At 37.4% G+C, this 23,854-nt stretch overlaps 1 protein-coding gene across 1 annotated transcript in view; it reads left to right on the top strand.

Moving 5' to 3' along the window:
* The window catches only part of LOC140236604 (receptor-type tyrosine-protein phosphatase T-like), a 28,078-nt gene extending 4,612 nt beyond the window's left edge, over positions 1-23,466 (top strand). The window contains exons 4-26 of the mRNA XM_072316526.1: positions 758-913; positions 1,822-2,057; positions 2,577-2,652; positions 3,259-3,365; positions 3,956-4,034; positions 5,162-5,264; positions 5,844-6,058; positions 10,684-10,862; positions 11,593-11,680; positions 12,396-12,472; positions 13,697-13,733; positions 14,377-14,474; positions 15,072-15,185; positions 15,830-15,981; positions 16,597-16,732; positions 16,958-17,107; positions 18,042-18,141; positions 19,388-19,461; positions 20,347-20,481; positions 20,675-20,809; positions 21,415-21,572; positions 21,868-22,003; positions 23,395-23,466. Of these exons, the coding sequence (XP_072172627.1) occupies positions 758-913; positions 1,822-2,057; positions 2,577-2,652; positions 3,259-3,365; positions 3,956-4,034; positions 5,162-5,264; positions 5,844-6,058; positions 10,684-10,862; positions 11,593-11,680; positions 12,396-12,472; positions 13,697-13,733; positions 14,377-14,474; positions 15,072-15,185; positions 15,830-15,981; positions 16,597-16,732; positions 16,958-17,107; positions 18,042-18,141; positions 19,388-19,461; positions 20,347-20,481; positions 20,675-20,809; positions 21,415-21,572; positions 21,868-22,003; positions 23,395-23,466 (2,813 nt within the window). The remainder of the gene's footprint in view (positions 1-757; positions 914-1,821; positions 2,058-2,576; positions 2,653-3,258; positions 3,366-3,955; positions 4,035-5,161; positions 5,265-5,843; positions 6,059-10,683; positions 10,863-11,592; positions 11,681-12,395; positions 12,473-13,696; positions 13,734-14,376; positions 14,475-15,071; positions 15,186-15,829; positions 15,982-16,596; positions 16,733-16,957; positions 17,108-18,041; positions 18,142-19,387; positions 19,462-20,346; positions 20,482-20,674; positions 20,810-21,414; positions 21,573-21,867; positions 22,004-23,394) is intronic.
* The last annotated feature ends 388 nt before the right edge of the window (positions 23,467-23,854 follow it).

Below are 23,854 nucleotides of genomic sequence, written 5' to 3'. Positions count from 1 at the left end.
ACTGATGTGTTGTGTTGTTTCTGTGCCAATAAAATAGCGGTAATAATAATCATTGCCTAGTCTTCAAATGGAGTGTTTAAGCTCTTAGTTGCTGTTTGATTGCAAGCAATACTTCCTGGCCACACCAGGGGAGCATTTCATAATTATATTAATTATCTTTTATTTTCTGACAAACTGTTTTAAGCTACTAAAGTCCTTGCATCTCATTGGCTGAGAGCATTTTTTTTTCCGACAAAATGCCTCATGAAATGCCCCCCCCCCCCCAACAGTCAAATCTGTAGCCTAATTTCACTCTGGTGGTATGTTTATCTACTCACATTTGGATGCTGACCAACCCAAACGATTACCATCTGTGTATTCGTAAGGAGGGAAAACAACCGTTATACCTTTATGGTACACATGTATATGTTACATATTTATGTATTTTTGTGAAAATGTGTGGTGATGTTTTTGTGCAATATGTTCATACCTAAATATGATTACTGATGTGGATGTTATGTACGACAGCTCAATGATGTTCTGTTTAATTTAGAGGTATTTATATGTCATTGCAATGTATTTTAGACTTCGGGGTACGAGTTTGCATTTTTTTACCATTAATAAACCATTCATTCATTCTTTCATTTTCATGCAGCCAAAATTCAACGTGCAGCAAGAATTCATAAGTGTATCCATGAATGTCTGCTAAGCTAAGGATTTTGTGCCCAGACATCTTTCATCCCTTTCTTCTTTCTTTCTTTCTTTCTTGTGTATGCAGGATCAACATTCTTCAAAAGTGTGAACAGCACTGTGACGTCGGTTGTCGCTGAAAATCTAATGCCTTATTCAAACTACAGCTTCTCTGTCAGGGCTAAAAACTACGGGAAAGGAAGAGCTTGGGCAAAAGCGATCGTAGTGCAAACTGCAGAGGACAGTACGTTTTTTTTTTTTTTTCTGGTTATCTATTCTGTTGCAGACATACACTGATTACGCAGAAAGAAAATACAATAAATTGTAGATCTGTCACAAGTCAGGCACCCTATTAACGTATATATATATATATTGTATATATATACATATATATAATATATATATATATATTATATATATATATTATATATATATATATATATATATATATATATATATATATATATATGTTATATATATTAAAATCAGGTACTAATAACTTGTGCATCGCTTCTTCACTACCGTACGCGATGAACTTTCTACAATGGATCAAAATTACATTTTCTGCTTTGCTCTTTGTAATGGTAAGAAGGAAATACAGTGGTTAACTGAAAGTAACAGCAAGGATGTAGCGCCAACGTACATCTTCTTACATGGCAAACGTACCAACACTCTGCGTACAACAACCTTTCCTGAGGGTCCTGCCATTAGACATTCCCAATAACCGTAGTGCTTGAAAGCCAGAACACTTAGGACAAAAGAGCGAAGAGACATCGTGGATACCTCACCATTTTTCAAAGTGATTATATCTTGAAAGAATCGAAGTAAGGAACAATTCTTGTAAAAAAAAAAATAAAAAAATTAAAAAAAATGCGCCCTCCGCGGCGACGAACATTTGCCGAAGGCAAGGCGTGAATATTCTGTACAGCGAAATAGTACAAACAGAGGGTTTGGAAAGCAGACTAAATTTGAAGTTGATTGGTATAATCCATATAACCTTGGTACAATTATTGGGATACTTACATTAGCCAACAAACGTGAAGAACGTTAATACAAGATGTATTGTCGAAAAACGGAATAAACTTGAATTTGAATATTGTTAGAGGTGTTTGTTGTATTTTTTGTCTGATGTCGTCTCCTGACGACTGGCAGTTCCAGGTCCTCCTCTGGATGTCACGGTTACTCTCGTTGACCTTGAGACCCTGGAAGTTGAGTGGCAGAAACCAGAACCACCAATGGGAAAGGTCGTCGCCTATTACATCATAATCTCGGAGAAGGGCGGAAGCACTACTCGAAACATCAGCTACGACTGCGCGAGAACTTGTCAAAATACCCATCAAGTGCATAGGATTGTTAGCCTCATGGCAAACACAACTTACTCAGTCAAGGTACTTATTCGGAATACAGGTCTTTTTTATTTAATAGGTAGACAATTTCTTTATTGACTGGGGTCTGAAGAGAAGCTTCTCGCTTCTAATGACGGCCAACATTTTGTGTTTATATTGATCTGATAGTTCTTTTTGTAAAGTTGCAGATTAAAAGATATAGGCCTACAGTCGAATAACTTTGTGACCAAGTGTTTGTCTGAAATTTGCAAAGTTTCAAAGAGTTCTCTTACGTAGGATATAATCTTTACATGGCTGTCATTTGTCATTTCCAAACCAGGTGTCTTATCATTGCAATGGAGATATTGTGAAAGAAACAGGAACAGGAATACTGATTTCATCTTACATGTATCATATGCAAATGTGTCACCCGTACTAAAAAGGCAAAAGAAAATAAGCAAGTTCTTTCATGATTGTTACATTTTTCGTTGTACTTTTTTCTTCCCCCTTGTCACTTGAGCTCAGAAATTAAACAAGGACATTCATATATTACCAATTGCAGCATTTTTAATGCTTTTTCAGGTTTCTGCCAGAACTAAAGTCGGCATTGGAGAGGGAAGTCCAAATCCTCCTTGCACAATAAGGACAGTGGAGGGATGTGAGTAAAATCATACTTTAAAGCCGATATATTTTGACCAATGTTTTGCAGTCCCTTGCTTAGTGAATATCCAGCAGAGAATCTACTTTTGTAGAAGGATTTCCTTTTAAAAAGCTGATAGCGTTGGATTCATGGGTGACTCCATTCACTCGCTGCCCAACGGCATGCATTCGAAAACCACGAATAGCACCGGTCAGAGTGCGTCGAAGGGTAACTGTCGTTGGTAACAGACAACTCCAGTCGAGATTTTTCTTCTGTGTGAATACTTACACAAAGATCAGTGATAAAGCTGTATACGATTTGTTACTGGGATTCTCGAATACATCCTAAGAATCCCCACTCCATGGTTTCGTCACGTTCCCTTGTCTGTAAGTTATTGATGCTGGTAAGAATTTATATAAACCAATTGATGAGAGTTACGCACGATATGACAAAAAGGATACCTCAAGACAAGCATTATTCTTTCACAGACATTTTTTTTTTGTATGTCATTTGTAAGCTTCCTATCTGGCGTCAAGCCTTCGTTAGCATGGTGGATTAAAATTTGTGAAATCGTTCGTACATCCAACATTTCTTTGGTTTTATTATCTTCCTTGAAACATCAAGATCCGAGCGCTCCTGGTAGTATCACTCTGACGAATCCTTTGGTGTCATCTATATCAATCCAGTGGCAGACTCCGACCTACCCAAAAGGCACTATCAGACAGTATGCTGTGAGCATATTATACAACTACTGGTATAATTTCATTATTGTAAAATTATAGAAGCTGTTGTCTGGTGTGGACAATCACATGAGAGCTGCCTTCCAGTTATCTTTTCTCCGCTGTAGGAGTTGGGGTGGGGCCACTGGGACGTTGAGGGCAAAATGTTGGAGCGATCCTTCGTGGAAATGCCCAATACGTTTGTGGATCTTTCATGATGTAGAAATTCTTCTAAAGAATAAGAAATGAATACCAGAAATGGTTGGTCGTGCGTCATGTTTAAACATATTGATGAAAGACGTAGTGCTGGTGAGAATTAAATGCAATTTAGGCCTGTAATGCTGTTCGAGGTTCGTCGCCCTCTGCCATCAAGATTCAATTTCCCGTCTGTGGAGTCAAATTGCTTTTACTCAGGCATTTATCGATTCACTTGTTCCATCCTATGATTCCACACGACGGATTTGTAATTTTGTGTAATTTTGGAGAATACCGTATACAAATATGTGATAGACGCATATTTCTAAAATAGTATTTTATTTTACGAATAGTTCAAAAGAATGAAGCGTTCTAACACCCCCCCCCCCCCCATGTACTTCCATCAGATTCTTTACAGGGTTGTATCTAGACCGTACGACGACGAGTTCAAACCAAGCACTGATTTCTCAAATACAAGCATAACAGGTGACTCGACTTCTTATACAATGACAAACCTGGATCCGGCAACAAAATACCATGTATGCGTCGCCGCAGCCACGGGTGTCGGATGGGGTGTCAAGAGTGACTGTAAAGAGTTTTATACGGAGCCTCAACCAGGTAATTCTAGTTGCAGGATTACTGAGAATGAACATGACTTCTGCAGATGGAAAGAGTCTAGACATATTCAATTCAATTAAATTCAGTTCAATTAAATAGTTTATTTATTTCCTTTGAAAAAAAATGTTTCAATGCGGTACATGTGCCAATTTGACCCTCATTCAACTGATAAGAATAGTTCATTGAACACAATCTAAAATATGTGCACAAATGATATCATAACAAACATTTGATCAAAACTATGGAAAAGAATGATCCACTATAAAGTCAGCTTGTAGGACGTGGAACACTGGAACGAAAACAACAGTAACACCAATATACCAATAAATTATGTTCATATTGAATTCATATATATCTAACATTGTACATGTAATCATTGATATATACACAGCTACCCATTTCTAGATTATACTTCTGAAATTTTACGCTGTGGGTTAACACAACGTGCCCATTTACATTACAGATCACTTAATCAGATTTTTCCAAAATACGTAACAAACAATTTTATTTGTCAAACATTTATCACGATGTGTTTAGGAATGTGTGTAGAAACACTTTACCTGGTTTTGAGGCGCGTAGCCGTAATTAGTCTTCAATAAAATGTCAGGTACAGTAGTTACTATAAGCCACGGCAGTCGAGCGAGTTCGATCAAACACTCGTGTAACCTCGATGAGAGAACAGGGGCTTCCTTTTCCAATTTCATTTTCTTCTGTTCAGGTGAGACATTAACATCGTCTAGTCACTCGTTGTAGGAGGGCAAATTTTCATTACAGGAGTGCACCAATGAATCCAAATGGGATCGCAATAAAGTGTGCCGATCTTATCACTTTGGACAATTTTTGGATCAAATTTACAAACCTTATAAGCATTACCTCTTTCATGCATCCTAGAAATAGTTTCATTGCAAAAGCGATAGCGGCATTGCCGAGAGTGTAGAGTAGTCACCTTCCTTTCTCAAAAATGTTGACTTCCATGTTATATCATAAACTCGTAGTGTCAGAGCTTCCGGAACTGGACCCGCCAAAGGTGAAAGTAGCGAATAAGACGGCGGTTGTGATGTTTGATGTGCTTGATGGCGCTTTGGGACTCTACATCACGTGAGTACACATCAGTCGTCGAAAATTATGATAATAATGATGACAGGAGAAAGAAATTGAAATTAAGATTGCGATCAATCAATGTGTGCAGTGCATCGAATGACAGACCCAGAATGGTTAAAGGGGATTTTACGCCAAGTTACTATTACATTGATTTTGTATCTTGATTCAGTGAATGCAGCTCAGTGTAGTTTGATCAAACTCGGACAATCTGTTCAAAAGTTACACATCTGTAAAGTTTTGGTGAAATATATGTGCCGTTGTCACTTGATAAGAAGAGTACAACAATTTACAAACCACGATAAAAGAAAATACAAAGATAATTATTATATATATATATATATATATATATATATATATATAATTTTCCTAGCATTATGAAAGAGCACTTGACTTTCCTCTTTTGGAAGGCGGGGGGGGGGGGGTAAAAGTACCATATTACAGTAACAAGTTGAGGGAATTTCTGCTTTTCTTATTAAAAAAGGAATTTTGTGAAAGTTGTCTTCTGTTACGAATAATAATAAGATTATGTAATCTTGTATGTTGTTTGGTGGTTTTTTTTTCATCTGTCATCTACAGAAACATCAGTTTAGCCGTTATGAAAACCAACGCCCCTACAAATCGCAAACAATGGAGTCGCAGAATACCTACATGTACCTCCTGCATTGTAGGAAGATGGAAAAAGTCGGACGTCCCCACGAACTTTACCCTTGGTGACAATACCACTCATGGACGCTACCATAATGCCCCTTTGGAAGAAAATATGACGTACTGTGTATGGCTGGGTGTCGTTAGTATGACAGATGTAAAGGTAGGGGTTACTTTATGGTCAAGATTTTTGTACGGCAATCCTTGCTTTTTGCATGAATCGGTTTAAGGCCAAAAGCTGTTCCAAGCTTTACCTACTGAAAATAATGTAATAATGTAGTCAACAAATCGAAACTGTGAAAGTCTCATCCGCTTGTAATTACTGCAGGTAAATCCATGTTCCAGTAATGGCTGATGTGTTTGTGTGTGTTTTTTTTTTCTTTGTTTTTCTTTCATTTTCCATCTAAGAAGATAGCCCATATTCAGCTGCAATAGCTGGTCTTCCATTGGGTCCAGTTCATGGTCCAACAGGATAATTGGATAGTTGCGCGATTTAATGTGTGTAGAAATGATTCATCAGTCGTAGGGAAACTGGTGAGTATCCCTCGAAACATCGTTTCAGTTTAAATGCAAACTTAACTAAAGCCAGCTTGCAGACGTCCTTTGCATCAAATGTGGGATGGGGATATGCAAAGGTATGACGGACTTCCTTGTCCGTCTGGTTCGGTTTATTCATGACCAGACAAAGATTATGCATGGTTACTGGCTAGTGATTCTATAAAGGTCTATTGCTCAGTCTATACATACAATTATTCTCATAAAAGATTTCAGGAACCTTGATAGTAAGCGTGTGTTGGAAAGAGAGCAGCATCGCATTCAAGATAATTGTCATCACTTCGCCACGACGGTAATGTTCCTTCGTTCCATTTTTTTTTTTTTTCAGGAGACTGTTAGATACGGACTACCCTCATTATTTGTCGGTGAGTACAAAGTACCTTTAAAGGGATATTTTTGTTTCAGTTGGGAGGGCGCGTCAGATTTTTATTTTTGTTTTTGTTTTTGTGAGACAATGAGAAACCACTTATGAAATTTGAAAGCATAATTTATGTGGGATTCAAATTAGTTTATGAAATTTGGTCTTGCAATGGCTGAGATATCCACAAACAAAGTAGTCCTAATATTAAAAAGGTTATCGATACCATCCACCCTACACATTACATCATTCACTATTCAGCAAATTCCTGACAAGTACAGTTCCTTTTCATAACGATCAACCCTCTTTACACAACTAAGTATTCGTCAGTGAATTCCAAATACAACGTCAAGTTCAATATTTTGTATTTATTTTCGCACCTGCATGGCCAGTTTATTGATTTGTTTGAACGTTTTATAAGCATGGAATGAACAAATCGCTGAATGACATAACATACAAATGTAAACGTCTATTACGTCAAGTAGAGTTGAAGACACTGGTTCTTCTAATTCTATAAGATTTATTATTATTATTATTATTATTATTATTATTATTATTATTATCATGACAAAATTGCAGTGTTGCAGGAAAGTCGGAGCTGTCATACCCGATAAATCTTGTTAGTTGAATTGTAAGACTAGAGTGGCTTAGTATAATGGTATTTCTTGCCCCAAGAGTGTGTGTGTGTGTGTGTGTGTGTGTGTGTGAGGGGAGGGGGAGAGGGCACTACTTCCCCGACCCCTCCCCTCCCAAATCATTTGGTCCATGAATTGCTCTGTATTTTACAGTTTGTCAGTCCTAAGTGCCTGTATCATTCAATGTGGCTTTATGCTTTCTCGTTACAGTATCGAGTGGAAGTAATGACAATAATCAAGATAAGACGAGCATCATTGTTGGGGCAGTATTCGCGCTATTGCTGGTAATGCTGATCCCAGTGGCTATGATCAAAGTGTGGTATGTAAGACACTTCTAAACAGCTGAAAAAAAAAATCATTTTATGCAATCCCAAAGCGAAATAAAGTCTAAGTTATCACACATGACAAAATCTACTTGCGATGTGCCTCCCACTTTCTAGTTGCAGGTGGAATTAACTCCCCTGTTGAGCAATACTTTTAGAATATATCCCACTAGAAAGTGATACCCTTGTTCTAGTTTACTAGTGGCCTCTTCCATGAAGCAAATTCCAAGATAATAATGATTGACATACGTTTCTCATTTACTTTCAAAACTGCTTTCATTCCGTACTGGTACTATGTGTATATACAATACTAGAGAGGGAGTGTGTGGCCTGTTTTGCATAGTACAAGTCATCACATAAGTATGGGGCCCTTTACAAGAATGTCTAAAGACCTCAGGTAATATTACCTCACAACAATGTACACTACGTCTAAGGCATTACCTTCAAGCAAAATCTTATTTCTCCCCATGTCTCTTCTCTTGTGATTTCTCTCATCCCCCCCCCCCCCGCCACATTACCTTCAACCTGATCTAGACATTTTCGTTTTTTGCCTGAAGGGTTTTGATAGTATAGGGAGAGAAAACAACCTAGTATTTCCAAGGACGCCATCATGTTATGGATCTCACTGATAGTTTTTCTCCTTTTTTTCATTCTTGTTTTGAATATTTTAATGTCGAGTGGAATAAACCTCTCTTTTTTCATTTCATACTTACTTTGAACAATTGCGCAGGAAGAGGAGAAGTCTCACCATTGGAAATCCAACCGCTACCAGGGAAGAGAGTGGAAAAGTGCCTATCGAAAGTGAAGAAGACAAGTATGTCATCTAGGCCCCGATTCATTAAAAAAGATTATAAAATGGGTTCAAAAATGTAGCCAATAGGAAGCGCTGAAATGAGTCACGTGTGCTTTGGTTATTTTAGTCCCATTGCACTGCGTGTTAAATTTTATTGCCGATCGTCTATGCGCGCGGCGGCTCCTTTGAATTGCATGCATACGCGCTGTCAATCCTGTAACTAGTTCGGGCTGCCGGCTAAGCGGACGGCCGGCCTTTCTTCCCTTGTGCACGACATGTGTGGCGTATGTATACTCTTATACGTACAGTAGAACAAGCGTTGTGGGACCGGACGCGTACATGGAGTCACTTTGAAGGGCAAATCCAACGATTTAGCAGGTTAATTCTCACGACGTTTTCAGAGTATGTCGTCTAGCTAGTAGGCATATATGAGGAGTCTATATCAAGTCTTTAAGGTAAAGGGTGCATATTCTATGTAAGATAAGTAAGTTTTCATGCGGGAACTTTTAGTGTCCGGAAACCCAACCCCCATCATACTTATATGTGCGGGATTTCCGAGTGCGACGTGCGTAAATGTTTGGGACGAACATCTTCGGACATCTTGACCCACAAAGGTACGTGAAAAATCAGTGCTGTTCGTTTTCGAATTTTCAACCCATTTCATAAAACAAATGATGCTACGCCTCCACTAACGAACTCTATCCTGTGCATTATTTGTATAATGTTAGGATAGCACCTCTTACTGGAATGGCAATTGTCATGGTAACGTCAAGAGTCCAGCTTTCTGATTGGATGTTGCCATTGGACTCTTAACGTTACAATGACAATCGCCATTAGACAAAGAGTTGCTATCGTATCAATTTTTTATGAAATAAGGCCCTGGAGTACAATCAGATTTACATACAATGATATCGGTAAAAGTAACATCAACGAGCGACACGAAATGTTCGAAGTCGTAAGCTCAAAAGACACGCCAAATTTCAAGAAAATACAGTTGTAGAAACATTTTATAAAGTTCGCAAAAAGACCACGAAATGTAAAGAAAATGATAACAAAAGGCGTATGGACAAATTTGTATAACACTTCGAATGAATGAAAAAAATACTTTAAAGCAAATAAACATATTAGTCGTGATCATTGCAATGGCAAGCAAATGTCACAGTGTCATTCACACGTGAGAGATGGGTGTTTATGTTTCTCTGATCATGACTATGTATACCACATTCATGTACATGTTTATTTTTCTTTTAAATGTTATACACTTCTTTTCATTATACAGCGAAGGCTACACCATGCTTTTGCACGGGTTACAACCAAGCAGTAAGTTTTCACACAAATTTAAACAGTCCAACTTCAAGATGTAATGATGGGTATGTGTGTGCGTGTGTGTCTCTGTGTGTGTGTGTGTCTGTGTGTCTGTGTGCGGCTGAATAAAACCTCGAAAAATATCGAGAGGAAGAAAAAACAGCCGAAATATCCTGAGAAAATGGAACATAACACTATTCGTATTTTTCAGAAGTCCATAAGGGTCGAAATATAATACGAATCTATATGTCCATGAAATTTTGTGGTTTTTTTTAGCTTTTTTTACTTTCCAGCAATTGGGCACCATGACACTGAAAATCATGTCTCCTTTTAACCTTTGTCCACTTTGCCACATCTTTCCATGATTTCTGATATACTATATTATAAAATAATATTGTATGCCTCCTAGCTGAAAATAAATTGCTAATCTCAAAACGTCCAAGGATGTTAAATGATAATTACTTTGATTCCGTGTCTGAGATTATTGACATATTCTTAACGGCATCAATAGGCATATTGTGTTTTATAATATTGTTACTATTTTCAGACCTGCTTAAAATCAACCCAGCATGCGACATTTTGTAGGATGTCTGCTACAAGTTCACAAATGAAACGGGTAACTTAAAGAAACACTCGGATGAAAAAAAAAAATAGTCAAGAAATTTGCAATGTCAATATGATATATAATATATATTGTTCACTGTTTAAGCTTTGGAAATGATATGCGTAAATTATTTCATTTCACCTCCCCGAAAAAAAAAAACAAGTTTACTTAAAAACGTTTTTTGTGATTCACCTGTAGCCCAGGAGGAAATATATGAAACTATCAGCAATTCGGGGGAAGTCAATAGTGATACCACCAACGCCACCTTGCACATGCCGCCGGATAATCGTCACATTCTCGTACCTCTTCACCTGCTTCAAAGATACGTGACCGACAAAAAGACGAGTTCTACTTCCGGTTTTAAAGAGGACTATGAGGTAAACAGTTTGTTTCTGCAAAGTACGCGATGCCTCTACCCCCCCCCCCCCTTCTCGTCTCCTACACAGCCATAATGACTGTTTCTAGATACTAGCATAAGTGCGTGTGCGTGTTATAAATATTATAGTATATAATTTACTTACGTCACTCTTTTGACTCAAGTGCCGACTTTGGAGGTTGATAGGAAAGAGTCATAGCGTTTTCTTTTCCGTGGCTGTCGGCAAACGCTTTGAACTTGATGGGCAATAGGTCATTTTGATAAAAAAAGAGAGGAATGTGGTGGGGACATTGTTCTACTCAAGTCTTGCCGTCAGTCGAGAAACAGATGATGAACGGCTAACAAATTTTGCAACCCAATGGTTGTTGGCAGTTGGACGTTGTGATACAATGACTGCATGCATAACATATTTTCATTCCGAAACGCTAATGCGTGTCCTACAGTTATTTCGCTTTGACACATTCGAGAGCACTCTTTCGTTACCATGGAAGTACCATGAACACGTTTTATGACGTTTCTGTGATACTGAGAATTCAATATATTCTGCACTAATTGCCAGAACCAGTGAATCTCGACCTCAGCAATCGCTTCCGTCTGTATGGCGTGACCAGCATTTATCGTCGTTGATGTTCTAACGTTGATGTTCACACATGAAATGTATTTAAAACGTGTGCAAGAATTAAGTCTGAATTCTCCTTTTAACGAATTGTTCTATTTTTTTTTCCTCACAGAGTATCCCGTCCATCCAACTCCATGCGTGGACGGTAGCTGAGAGAGTCGAAAACAAACAGAAAAACCGTTTCCAAAACATAATTCCGTGTATGTGTTCATATTCCAAGTTGTACAATTGTAGAATATTAAATATGTAAAAAAAAATTAAAAAACACTTAAAACCTTTAGGTAGCACGAGCAGCACAATCAAGACATTCTGTCAGTACAAGAAAGGTACATGACACGTATCAAAGAGTCAAAGATTCAAAGATTCTAATCATTTATCATCATGCACTAAGGCATAAAAAAAATCTTTTCAACAGTCTCCATTTCAAAATTTCACATTGAAAGGAAAATAAGTATATATGTATACATAACTGAAATAAAAGTAACATAACACTAGACAAAGTATATCAAATACACATATCATAATAATAAAAGTATTGCACTTGGTCCCAGCACATGTACATGTTCTTTATGGAAATCTTGAAACAGATATTTGTTTTTTTAAAGAAAGCTGCTTTATTGTATTTTGTCTAGTAACATGGCATCTCATAAGAAATGCAATTCGGTTCCTGGGCACACGATTTCTTTTCTCTATACATCATCCAATAATCTGTCACCGAGTTTAGGGCAAGATTGTTGTTTTTTCTCTCTCTCATAAATATTAATCAATGATTCTCAGCCATGGTTGGGAGATCTAACAATAATTTATAGGAACAGCTTGGAAAAGACGTGTCCCATTCCCTGTTTCAATTTAACAAGCCGATTAAATAAGAACATTTGTTTCAGATGTTTGAACGGTTTTTTTTTTTTCGTACAGACGACCATTCTCTGGTTAAACTGGACCCAATGGAGAGCGAACCTCATTCTGAATACATCAATGCCAGTTTCATCGACGTAAGTCATAAGCCTTATATTCTCTGGTGATGCGAAAATGAAATAGGTTTGCTATTCCACAGGTTCGTTATTGCGAAGCACACAATTCTCTTTACCTTGGTTGGTTATTCTGAAAATATAAAAGGGTTCGTTAATCCAAAAATGAAATAAGGTTCGTTATACCGAAGGTTCTCTAAAGTTGAAAGTGAAATAGAGTTCGTTATTCCTAAAATTCCTTAATCAGAAATAGAAATAAGGGTCATTATTCCGAAGGTTCGTTGTTCCGAAATGGAGAATAAGATATTGCGAAGAATGGCTCATCTTGAGGTGGCATACTACGGAGGAATAGAAGCACCCCTGTTTTAATCAGTAACACAATTCCAATTACGATTGAATTCCGATTTGTCTGTATTAGTATTTGTATCGTGTGTGTTTACAATTACATGTATACATGTCTGTGTGGTTGTGGGTGTGGATGGCTCTGTGCGTGTGCGTTTTATTCAATTTTCATCGGTAAATACTTAATCATTTTGTTTCCTCATAGCAATATCGTATCTTTTCGCTAAATGAAATTATTTCTTTTTCGGAATTACGAAGCAGATTTAATTGTCGGATTAATGAACCTTCGAAAGAAAGAACCTTACTTCACTTTCGGACTAACGCCCCTCCATTAAAAAAAAAAAAAAAGAAAGTTATTTCGTTTTCACATTAACGAACCTAATTTCATTTTTGGATCAACGAACGCTTATTCAGTCTCGGTATTACGAACCTTCGGAATAACAAACCTTCAGAATAGCGAACTGTATAAAACCGTATTTTCTCTGCAATGATACATAAACTGTCCAAAAAAAATCAAGAAAAGAAAAAGCAAGTAAACCGCCTGCCAGTGCTACTATTTTTTTTTTAAGTAGAGAGAAAATGGTCTTCAAATTAATGAGGAAAGTTTAGCCTTTCAGTAAACCAGGAGACGGGTAAGACATCAAACTTTGAAGCCCTATTAAATTTTGATATCAAGACTTGTCAAACATGAATTGTTGTCGTTCCCCATAATTTACACCAGATATAGCCATACATGTAAGTTGGTGAGATGATTGTTCCAACCTGACATTCCAATCCTACTCCTAAATGGAATGGATAACAGAACGTGTTTGTTTGTTGTTTGTTTATTTGTTCGTTCGTTTGTTTGTTTTTGTTACGGAACAGATTGATAACATAAGTAATCTTCACAATTCCATTGTTTCACAGGGATTCAAGGGAAAGAGAAATCATATTGCCGCCCAAGGTATGAATTGATATCTTAGTGCATAATGACTTAAATCATTTGCAATGAATGCTTGACGCTTTGTCTAGTTTTGCAACTCACTTGAAATCTATATCTTTGAGGTATTGGTACGTATTATTTTTCTCCTGGGTAGATTGTTACAATTAATTTATGTATGAATATGTTGTGTTTCTAACCTTAAAAGTGACATCCTGAAGCCACCTTACGAGCTGCTTTGAAATCAAACCTATATAGATGCATATCAAAAGACCGTTGCAACCACTCACAAAAACAACAAAGGAACCGAAATTGAAGAGAATAATCTAATGTAAATGGGTTCCTTTGAGATTTTGAACGATTAATACTTAAATAACTCCATTTTACTATCAATAAGATTACTTATAACATATTCTGTAATCATTACTTTTTATAATACGATAAAATTACATCCAGACGAGCTCTTGAAAGAAAGTGATTTTTCAATCAAGAGTTTTGCGGTCTTCTTAGCAATGACACGCATCAGAAAAGATAGTGCTACTTCCGGTAATCATCATTCTCTGGTGAAAGCGCGTATGTTGCAGAGTTTACGTCAAACCTATATTGATGAAAGCATCAATGCTGCAACAATGTAATGTATGCTCTCTTACCTGTGATCATCTTTCAGGGCCAAACTCGGCCTCGATAGACGATTTCTGGCGAATGGTATGGCAATATGACTGCAGAAAGATCGTGATGTTGACAAAGTGCGTCGAGAGTGGAAAGGTAGTGTTTTTTTTATTCATTTAACATTTATCATTCAATTTTCAATTGTATCCCCACAAGAAAAAACAGGTTAGCAAAGGAAAATATACCATAGTTTCAAATTTACATAAGCAAATTTCAAATATATTTATCAAACTGAGAAAACAACTTAGCATTTTTATTTTGAAACAGAGTTCTCTCCGTTTGTAACACGACTACAATACTCTATGTAATACGTAGAAACCATTTTTTTTTTTCAAAACTAATTTAGTTAGAAAGAAAAACATTTTTCATTATAGGTTTGCATACCGCTTTTTGTATCTGTATTTTGCTTTCCTAGGGGGAAAAAAATCTTTTCATTATCTGGTTCAGCCCATCAAATTTCTCTAACGTCATATGTCTCTCACTTTCATAATTTGTGCCATGTTGAAGAATAGTTGATAAGAAACTTATAAATATCATCGAAAGGTTATTCTTCCCTTTTCTAAACAAGAAAAACAACATAAAACAACGCACACATTCCATTCTCATATTGTTGGTGTGTGTGTGTGTAGAAGTACATTTGTTCTTTGTTTGTTCTTTGTAATAATGAGACCGCGCATTCTTCATATCATACAGAATAAATGCGACAAGTATTGGCCGGACAGCACGGCTACTTACGGAAACGTATCTGTTGAAAAGACAACGGAAGATGTTCATTCACATTACATTATAAGAGAGTTCAGCGTGAAGGTAAAATGTTTCTTACTTCTTTCACGTTTCAAAATTTGTTGCTCGTCTGAAATACAAACTTCAGCTAAATCTTTAAGCTCCAACGTAATCAGGGGCAGATCCAGGAATTTCGTAAAGGGGGCGCAAAAATATTTCTGGTGCCACATCCGGGTTTCATTTGTTTTCCCTTTTTATTTCTTTTATTCTAAACAAAAAAGAAATGGCTGCCCGCTCCCTCTCGATCCGCCACTGGTAATATTATATTTAAACTAACAACCGCCCGTCATGCTGCTCGAAGCCTTTCATTATAGATCTAGTTTTGAAACGTATTAATACGTGAATATTGTGATGAGTCAGCATCTATAGCTTTAATGCATCGTGAGAATAACATTGGCATGTGCTTATCCGATGGATCCTGTAATCCTCACATATTTTATGCAAAGTTTTGATTATAGTGTTTTGCTACTAATTCATATCACGCAGTTGATACTTTGCCTCAGTGATACAGACAAAAAAAAAAAAAAAGATAATTGCATTGTAGTTGCTCTGCTTTCATATTTGACATTGTGGGCTTGTTTTGACGGGGGTTTTGTACTCAGATACATCAGTTCAAACGTAATTGTGCAATTAAATCATAACTCATTTTTTACCACTGGTTGCCACAGCAAAACGATTCAAGGCGAACAGTTGTACAATTCCACTACACCTCTTGGCCTGACATGGGAGTACCAGAATATGCCACGCCCCTTGTGAAGTTCATTCGGGTTATTAAGGAGCATAAGGCAGGAGAGCAAAAACCAACCATCGTACATGGCAGGTAATGATGATGTTTTGGGGTCGTTGTCGTTTGGTTGTTGTTGTGGGGTTTTTTTTTCAGTTTAGTTGTGTTTTTTGTTTTTTGTTTGTATTTTGCCTGAAAACATTCTTTTAAATGACTGGTTTTAATACTGGCTTGATTTTAATTGTGTTATCGTGTACGTGGTTCCATATCTCACACCGTAGTCATTTATTGTGCTCTGCGTCTAGAATAAATCTGTTCATATCGATATTGGCACTTGATCCCTTTATGGACTGCATTATTAATTTACTTGTGCTTCCAATGATTTAAACGAAGTTATATTTACAACCAAATACTTCTGTGGTATTTAGAGAAATCAGGCATACACAGTAATCACCAACAAACCTAGACCCTTCCAAGATTTGAGCAGTTTGTTTGTTTTTTTCTACGAAAACTGGTCCCTCTGTTACTTCTTTTGGTTGAAAATGGCACCGTATATGTACGGGAGCAAAGGGCATAAGGAGATTTATGCAAAAAAAAAATGTGCTTACTTCATTTAAGGTATTCAACAACATATACGGAAATGAAATATACTTCTTAGACTGCATGTCACATAAGACTAATTTTCCAAATGACATGATTTATTCTCAAAAGTACCGGTGTAGGAAGGACAGGAACCTTCATCACGTTGGACGCCATGCTGGATCAAGCCGAAAAGGAGGGTGTGGTCGACGTCTACAGCTTTGTCAAAAACATGAGAGAGCAGAGGATAAAGATGGTCCAAGTAGCCGTAAGTTGCGAACCCCATTCCCCCGAAATGCTGTTTACTCTGGTAAGATAGTTGACTTGTAAAAACTAATAATCTACGTCCCCGTATATAACACGATCGAAATTCTTTCGCTTTCGTCCCCATGCTGAAAGCAACACTTTTTTTCGGTCCCTGTGTATTACTTTGAGGATTGATATACTTGCAATAGAAAGCATTAATTTTCGATTTTCACGTTGTTATTTCCAGGAGCAATACGAGTTCATCTTCGAGACTTTGATGGAGACGTTCACTTGTGGTGACACCAGCATCACACAAGATGACTTTCACCTCGTCTACCCTTCCCTCAGCCTCCCCAGCCCCAACACGGGAGCGTCGGTCTTACAAGAGCAGTTTGCCGTGAGTGGAGCAATGTACAATTTTCCCTTAAACTTTTTAATATACCGAAAAACTCTCATAGATCACGAGACGAGATTATAACAAACAAACAACAATCGAACAAGAAATATACACATAAACACAAACAATCTGTACAGGGAGTAACTGAACATTGTTTTCCAGGATGCCATACGGGACGGAAAATCCTCAAATAGCATAAAGAGAAAGAAAGAAATAGAGGAAAGAATGAAATTATTGACTTACGTTTCAAATGCTACGTGATATAGGTGTTTTATTGCTGTCTTAAAAGAATCGACAGAGGAGATAGTGCGAATATGTACAGGAAGTTTTTTTCCATAGAGAGGAACGTGCATGAACAAAAGACCTGTCACCCCACATGGTTTTTGTTCACAACATGATCTGAAATTATGAAAATCGTCTAGACTTCAGCTTTGATATTCCCTTCACGCCACTGCAGTGTACTGCCTCACTTAGAGGCAGTCTAAATGTCTTGTTTACCTTTGGGATTTAAAAGATATTCAAGATATTACTTTGGATGTGTAGGTCAGTTGTATCACAAAACAACATCCTATCATATAAGATATTTGCAATAAAGAATGAAATATAGGAGATATCACAATTTTTCTCATTAAATCATAACTGTAGACGGTTTAGTTTCCCACATTTTCATTATAACTATTGTTTACATTTTGTTTATTTAACAATACTTATCATCGATTACACTGGGTTCAAATTTTTACATTGATTGTTTTCATCCTTTTAAATAACTCACATTTTAGAACTATTTTAAAGCAATAATGCTGGGTTTTTGTTTCACCTGCAATTGGTAAATTATGCCTTTAATCAAAATAATCCAACAGTGAACAACGTATAGTTGTACTGCTTATATTTCATTGTTCTACTGCTTATGTTTCATTGTTCTTTGTCTCTAAAGCACCTTGACACGCACACTGTGAAGCCAAAGGACAATGATCATCAGGCAGCAAAGGATCCTGCTAATGTCAACAAGAACAGATACCAAGACAAGATCCCAAGTAAGTCATAGACTCATAACAAGCTTAACGTCTTACGATCCACAAAGTAGTATGTTCGATTAACTGTTTTTTAAGCTATGGCAGCAATGACCACCACACTAATTCCAAAAGAAGTCATTGGAAAAATCAAGAAAAAGGAGGTTATATAGTAATGCTACTAGAGATTTTGGCTTCTTTGTGTGCTTATAGTGTGGGACGACTTTGAGTAGATTATCGTTCCTTCCAGGTTATGCACTGCTAACAAGGTGGCTAAAGCAATTTAAGTGGCAGTCTCTGTACATATCAATGCATGACATCGGTAAAATGAGTAGGCCCTATAGTAAACTGACAGCCAATAGGCCTGCCTGAGGCTTGCCCGTGAGGAGAGTGGATTGTATCGGTGGATTGGGCAGGTCTTAATAGAATATCCTAAATACAGATGATTGTATCCTTCTATGCAATTCAGTTCAATTCAATTCAACTTTATTTTCATTTCCATTGGATAAACAGGGAATATTATATACCATGCATTAACAGAACATATTTGTAATAATTTCAAAAACATACATTAACAAAATACATGTGATCATGAGTACCAACATAATTACGTTTTTAAGGTATATACATACGCATAGTACAAGGATGGGAATGGAAATGGAGGGTCCCACTAAAAAGCCAAGCTTGTACGATATGGGACACTCAGAAATACATAAGAGAACGAATAATGACTTCATTTCATTAAACTACAAACAAACAAATATATGAAGCAAAATCAAAGAAACCAATGTCATCTCACATTAAATGAAATAACAGGAAGGAACGAAAAAGAAGAAACGAAAAAGAATGGGAAAAAAAAGGGAAAAAAAGAAACTCCAACACACGCCATCGTGGACACAAGCTGACTGGATTCCATGATTTAGGAGTAATAAGACGCACCCTGGAATGATATTGCGAAAAATTGGGTACATATACCGGAAAGAATGCAGAAGAGCGGACATACAAAAAGGTATAATATTCAAAACATGCCATTTAGGGAAAACACCTACAATGCATCATATCTGCCTGACGTTTGCACGTCTTACAGCAACAATCTGCAGTCTAATTTTGAAAATTATTTTGTGCTTTGTGTGACAAAATTGTATCTTTTAAGGTGTAATTGATACCATGTCACCATACATGCATACATCTCTTCGACTTCATATCTCTTATGCGGATTTGATTTTGATTTAACCGTTATTCCGTGTAAACTATACACTTAACATTTTAGCCGACAAGTCGAGGCCGTGTCTCCGTACTGCGGTAGAAAATGGAACCAACTACATCAACGCCTCTTTCTTACCTGTGAGTATGATGATATTTCAATGCCTATCATGGCTAAATGTCATCTGAATAAAAAAAAAAAAAAACAATCATCATGGTAACAAAATTTTGCAGAGATAATGCATTGACATTCTCCTTTATTTCTTTTACCAAATCATTGGTTTTGATGGGATGATGATTCATAATGGAATTTCCTGCCTCGTCCAATGGATATTTTCTTTCGTATTACTCTCACTTTTCACGTCTCATGAGGAAGGTGAAAAGAAAGGCTTCGTTAGTTTGTTTGTTTGGTTGTTTTTTTTTTGTAGGTTTTTTGCCACTTTCCTGGTTTCATTACAGTCTCCGGCGACCTTTGCTACTTTGTATTTAACCAGGTCGCAAATGTGAACAAATAGATGTTTGGGTTATCAACTAAAATAACTATATTTATGGCGTCAATTCAGCACTTTTTTCATTTTCATATCATCCTCTATCGATTGATTTAGGTACATACGATAAACTGTTGTAACGTAGCAGATGTTATAGGGTATGCAAATGGATTTTTGACAGGTGTATAGCGATCATTGTCATCTACCACATTGTCTTAATTTAAATCCTCCGTGAAAACATAATATTTATTTGTAACATGTGCACTTTAATTCCTACGGTTTATGCTGTGTGTTGTATATAGGTAACCTGTTATTGTGAACTGGAATGTAATTTGTTAACGTGCTTTGCGTGTGGGGGAGGTGTGTGTGTTTGTGTATGTGTGTGTGTCTGTGTGAAATAGCTGATAGTAAAGCAAAAACGAAAACAAAAAAGCTCTTAGGAAACACCAATTTGTTATAACGCGCTATAGCGGTTTTATGCTATTATAATTTCGATGATTTTTTTTTTAAGTTTTTCCTTCTCTTGTCGGTTTTTCAGGGGTACATGAAAAATGACGCTTACATAGGCACTCAGACACCACTTCCTCACACAGTAGTGGATTTCTGGAGATTGGTCTACGATTATAACATCACTAGCATTCTCATGTTGAATGGACGGCCTTCTGAACATCCGGTATTAACCTTTTCATTGATGTACAATTATCTAATCATGAGCACATGTGTTTTTATGTTTGTACGTATGGACATTATCGCATTTCATATTGTACAGTTATTGCTACGCATGTACATATCTATCCAATTAATTTGCACTGATTTTCTATGTACAGCATCTTCGTAGAAGTCTCATCTGTGCATTTTTGTTTTAGAGTATGACCCAATATTGGCCTGAAAAGAGCCAAGTGAAGGTGACTTACGGCCCGTTTGTCGTCTCTCTCGTGGATGAGGAGCTTGGTGTGAACATTACCAGCCGGACGCTTCACCTCACTAACACTTCTTCTCAGGTAAAGTAATCATTATTTTCCAACTGCAAACGTTTCCATTCGGATATGAGCAACTTTCTAAGAAATTCATCAAATAATTTAGTTCTAATGAGGAGGTATAATAGCCGTCTTTAGCCGAAGGAAGAGGATAGTTTAATATGACTTTTATGATTAGTTTGTTCTTGTCGTTGTTTTGCTTGTCTGTTTATTTGTTCGCCAAAATTTATTCCAGAAGGTCACTTTTACAAAGTGAAAGGGCGATGTTTTATTTTGATTGTTTTGATTTGTACGGCAGTCACTTTCCTTATCAAGAGGTTAACCTGTTTGAAATAGACTATACATGTATTCCTATCGACAGAGAACACCTACAAGTATAATAAGCACAAGCACTCAAAATGTTTGAGCAAGTATGAAGCGAGACATGGTAAAACTCAAATCAGCGATACCGAGCTTTACGAGAAATCAAACTTCACGAAAAAAAAAAACTCAAACCTAACGACGCAAAAGTTGCCAACGAACTTTTGAGTGCATTATTTCACAGTATAAAACCAAGGAGGTTGAAGATTAAACCCTGTTGTGTCTGCTTATTTGCTTTGTATTCTGTGCGTGAAATACACTGTGCACAGTCAGGTGAGCGAATCGTACACCAGCTAGAGCTGACAACGTGGCCACTTGCTGCGGATGTCGCCTCATGTCCTGAGTCTGTCGCAGAGCTGTATCGGAGAGCCAACGGCTTGAAGGACGCCAGCGACGGCGAAGATGCTCCCATCTTGGTGCACTGCAGGTGACATCACGCTCTTTCCTTAAGTATAACCCATGTCTTTCAATAAGTGAACTCTTGATCTTTCTCTGTCAATTGCATTTTAATTCGAATGCTGAATTTCTTTTCGCCTTACATCAAATTCACGTGAAGCTTGATATAACTGGTTAATGTCTTATTTGGCATTTAAGCTACCTGAAAAGTAACACATAAAAGATTAGTATAATGTAATGACCTTTTTAACTTACAAGGTAAAAAAATTCGACACAAAGGTCCAAGAAATGTTTGCAATCTGTGATTGTCATTATATTGCAAACAGTGATGGGGAAGGAGCAACAGGATCCTTCATTGCCGTCTCATCCGTGATCGATAGGATAGAATCTGAGAAGGTGATCGATGTCTTCCAGGCCTGTAAGAAACTGAGGACCGTGAGACAGGATGCTGTAGCATCGCTGGTAAGCCGCCTTTATCTCCCAAGCCGTCAGAGTCAGACCCCGTTTACAGTGCGAGGCTCGGCCGCGGCTCGACCGCGGCCGAGCCCGCCTTCATTTCAGTGTAAAACGCGCAAAAGGCCAAATGCGGGGCCAAAATTGGCCGCGCCTTTGGCCACGCTCTGGAGGTGGTCTCGGCCGCGGCCGAGCCCGGCCTTTTCTCAGAGTAAACGCAAACTGGGCCAAATGCGCGGCCAATTTTAGTCTGGCTTCCAAACCCTCTGGCCCGAACGGCGACTTCGTCGCTACGGAATCCAGTTGGCAAGGGGTCTGAAAACCAGACTATATCAAATTGCGTTTGTTTACAAGCAGAGCGCCACTACGGCAAAATATTGAAAGGTTTGAATTAAAAGCCCGGCAGTTGTTAACGGACAAAATTGCGGGGCTCGGCCACGCAATTGAGGCTGGGCTCGGCCGCGGCTCGACCCAGCCCCGCACTGTAAACGGGGTCTAATACTGAATACCAGGCCTGCTATTCAAGCCTTATTTAGAAGGTCCAAAGTAAAGGCTCATCCTGCGAATGCGAATGTTAATGCCGCCGTTATTGTTTTTTAAAGATAGCATCAGTTTTTTTTCTTCTGGGAAATCCAAAAAACAAAACAAAACAAAAGAACATGTTACTATCATCATACAGATGAGTGTTCCTGGGCGACAATTTCTTGCGAAATGCTTTTCTCAGGCTAGTTAAAACAAATTATGATTCTACTTTGACATTTAATTTTTGAGATGTATTCGTTTGTTCCTGCACAGAAACTATCGAGGCAATTGAATAGAACTCTCCAGTCGTTACAGTAACTTCCGAATCTGAGTAGGCCATGTTTATTATCGTTCTGTGTTCGTGTATGTGTGTACGTGTTGTGTAAATCTATGTAGATAAGCCTACGTAGAATGGCTTGAAGGAGTATAATAATCTGCTACAAGTGTATACGTTTGCTTGTTCGGCCACAAGATTTCTTGGTTTATTTCTGCATTGAAATAAACAATTCTATCGTGACTGATTTCTTCATTTGAAATTGAATGTGAAGTGACTTCATTTTTAAGCTATTCTCGTATCCACCTATTGACCGGGTACATCCGTTAATACAATAAGCAAAACGTGCACTAAAAAGGCTAACAGAAAAATAAAACCCGAATGATCAAAATGTTTACTTTGTGTGCAGCAATGGTCGAATCACTTCAGTGTATTTAGAGCTTCAAGAAGCAAGATTTTCATTAATTTTTGACAAGTGAAATCACGTTACATTAAAACACAATATGCATTTGCATAAATGACTTCTATTTGAAAGCGCATTAATGTCATTACAATGTATGTGTTTTCTACCAGCAATTTTATGACCTTTTTTATGTTTTTGCAGGCGCAATACGAGTTCATTCACGCTGTAGTCAAGTCGTATCTTGACTCAACAGAAATGTATATGAACTTCTGAGCACACAGTACGTGACGCTTGTACCAGGGCTGGCTATCTCTGCGGGTTTAACTCGTCGACTCACCTTTGTCTTATTCTTGCTAATCCAGTTCATCGATAAGACCATTAATTGCTACTTATAGGCAAAACTTTAATACAATGACTGATTAAGTGATAAAATTAAAAATATATATATATACAACAGATATACCGCATCAAACCACATGAGTGTGGTTTGTGAGACTTAATTGATGAATGTATGTAGAGCAGTCACGTAGAAAAGTAGATAATCTCATTTATATGTACATGTACAATGTATGTGTTCGCGTGTAAATAATGCGGTGTTATAAACGATCTGCTTAAATTACTCCTCTGTAGCCGTAATACAATAATCTTGTAGTGGCCTCCG

Source organism: Diadema setosum, chromosome 13, assembly GCF_964275005.1.
Source record: "Diadema setosum chromosome 13, eeDiaSeto1, whole genome shotgun sequence".
Lineage (NCBI taxonomy): Eukaryota > Metazoa > Echinodermata > Echinoidea > Diadematoida > Diadematidae > Diadema > Diadema setosum.
The sequence above is the reverse complement of the archived record's forward strand: the minus strand, read 5'-3'. Positions and strand labels throughout refer to the sequence as shown.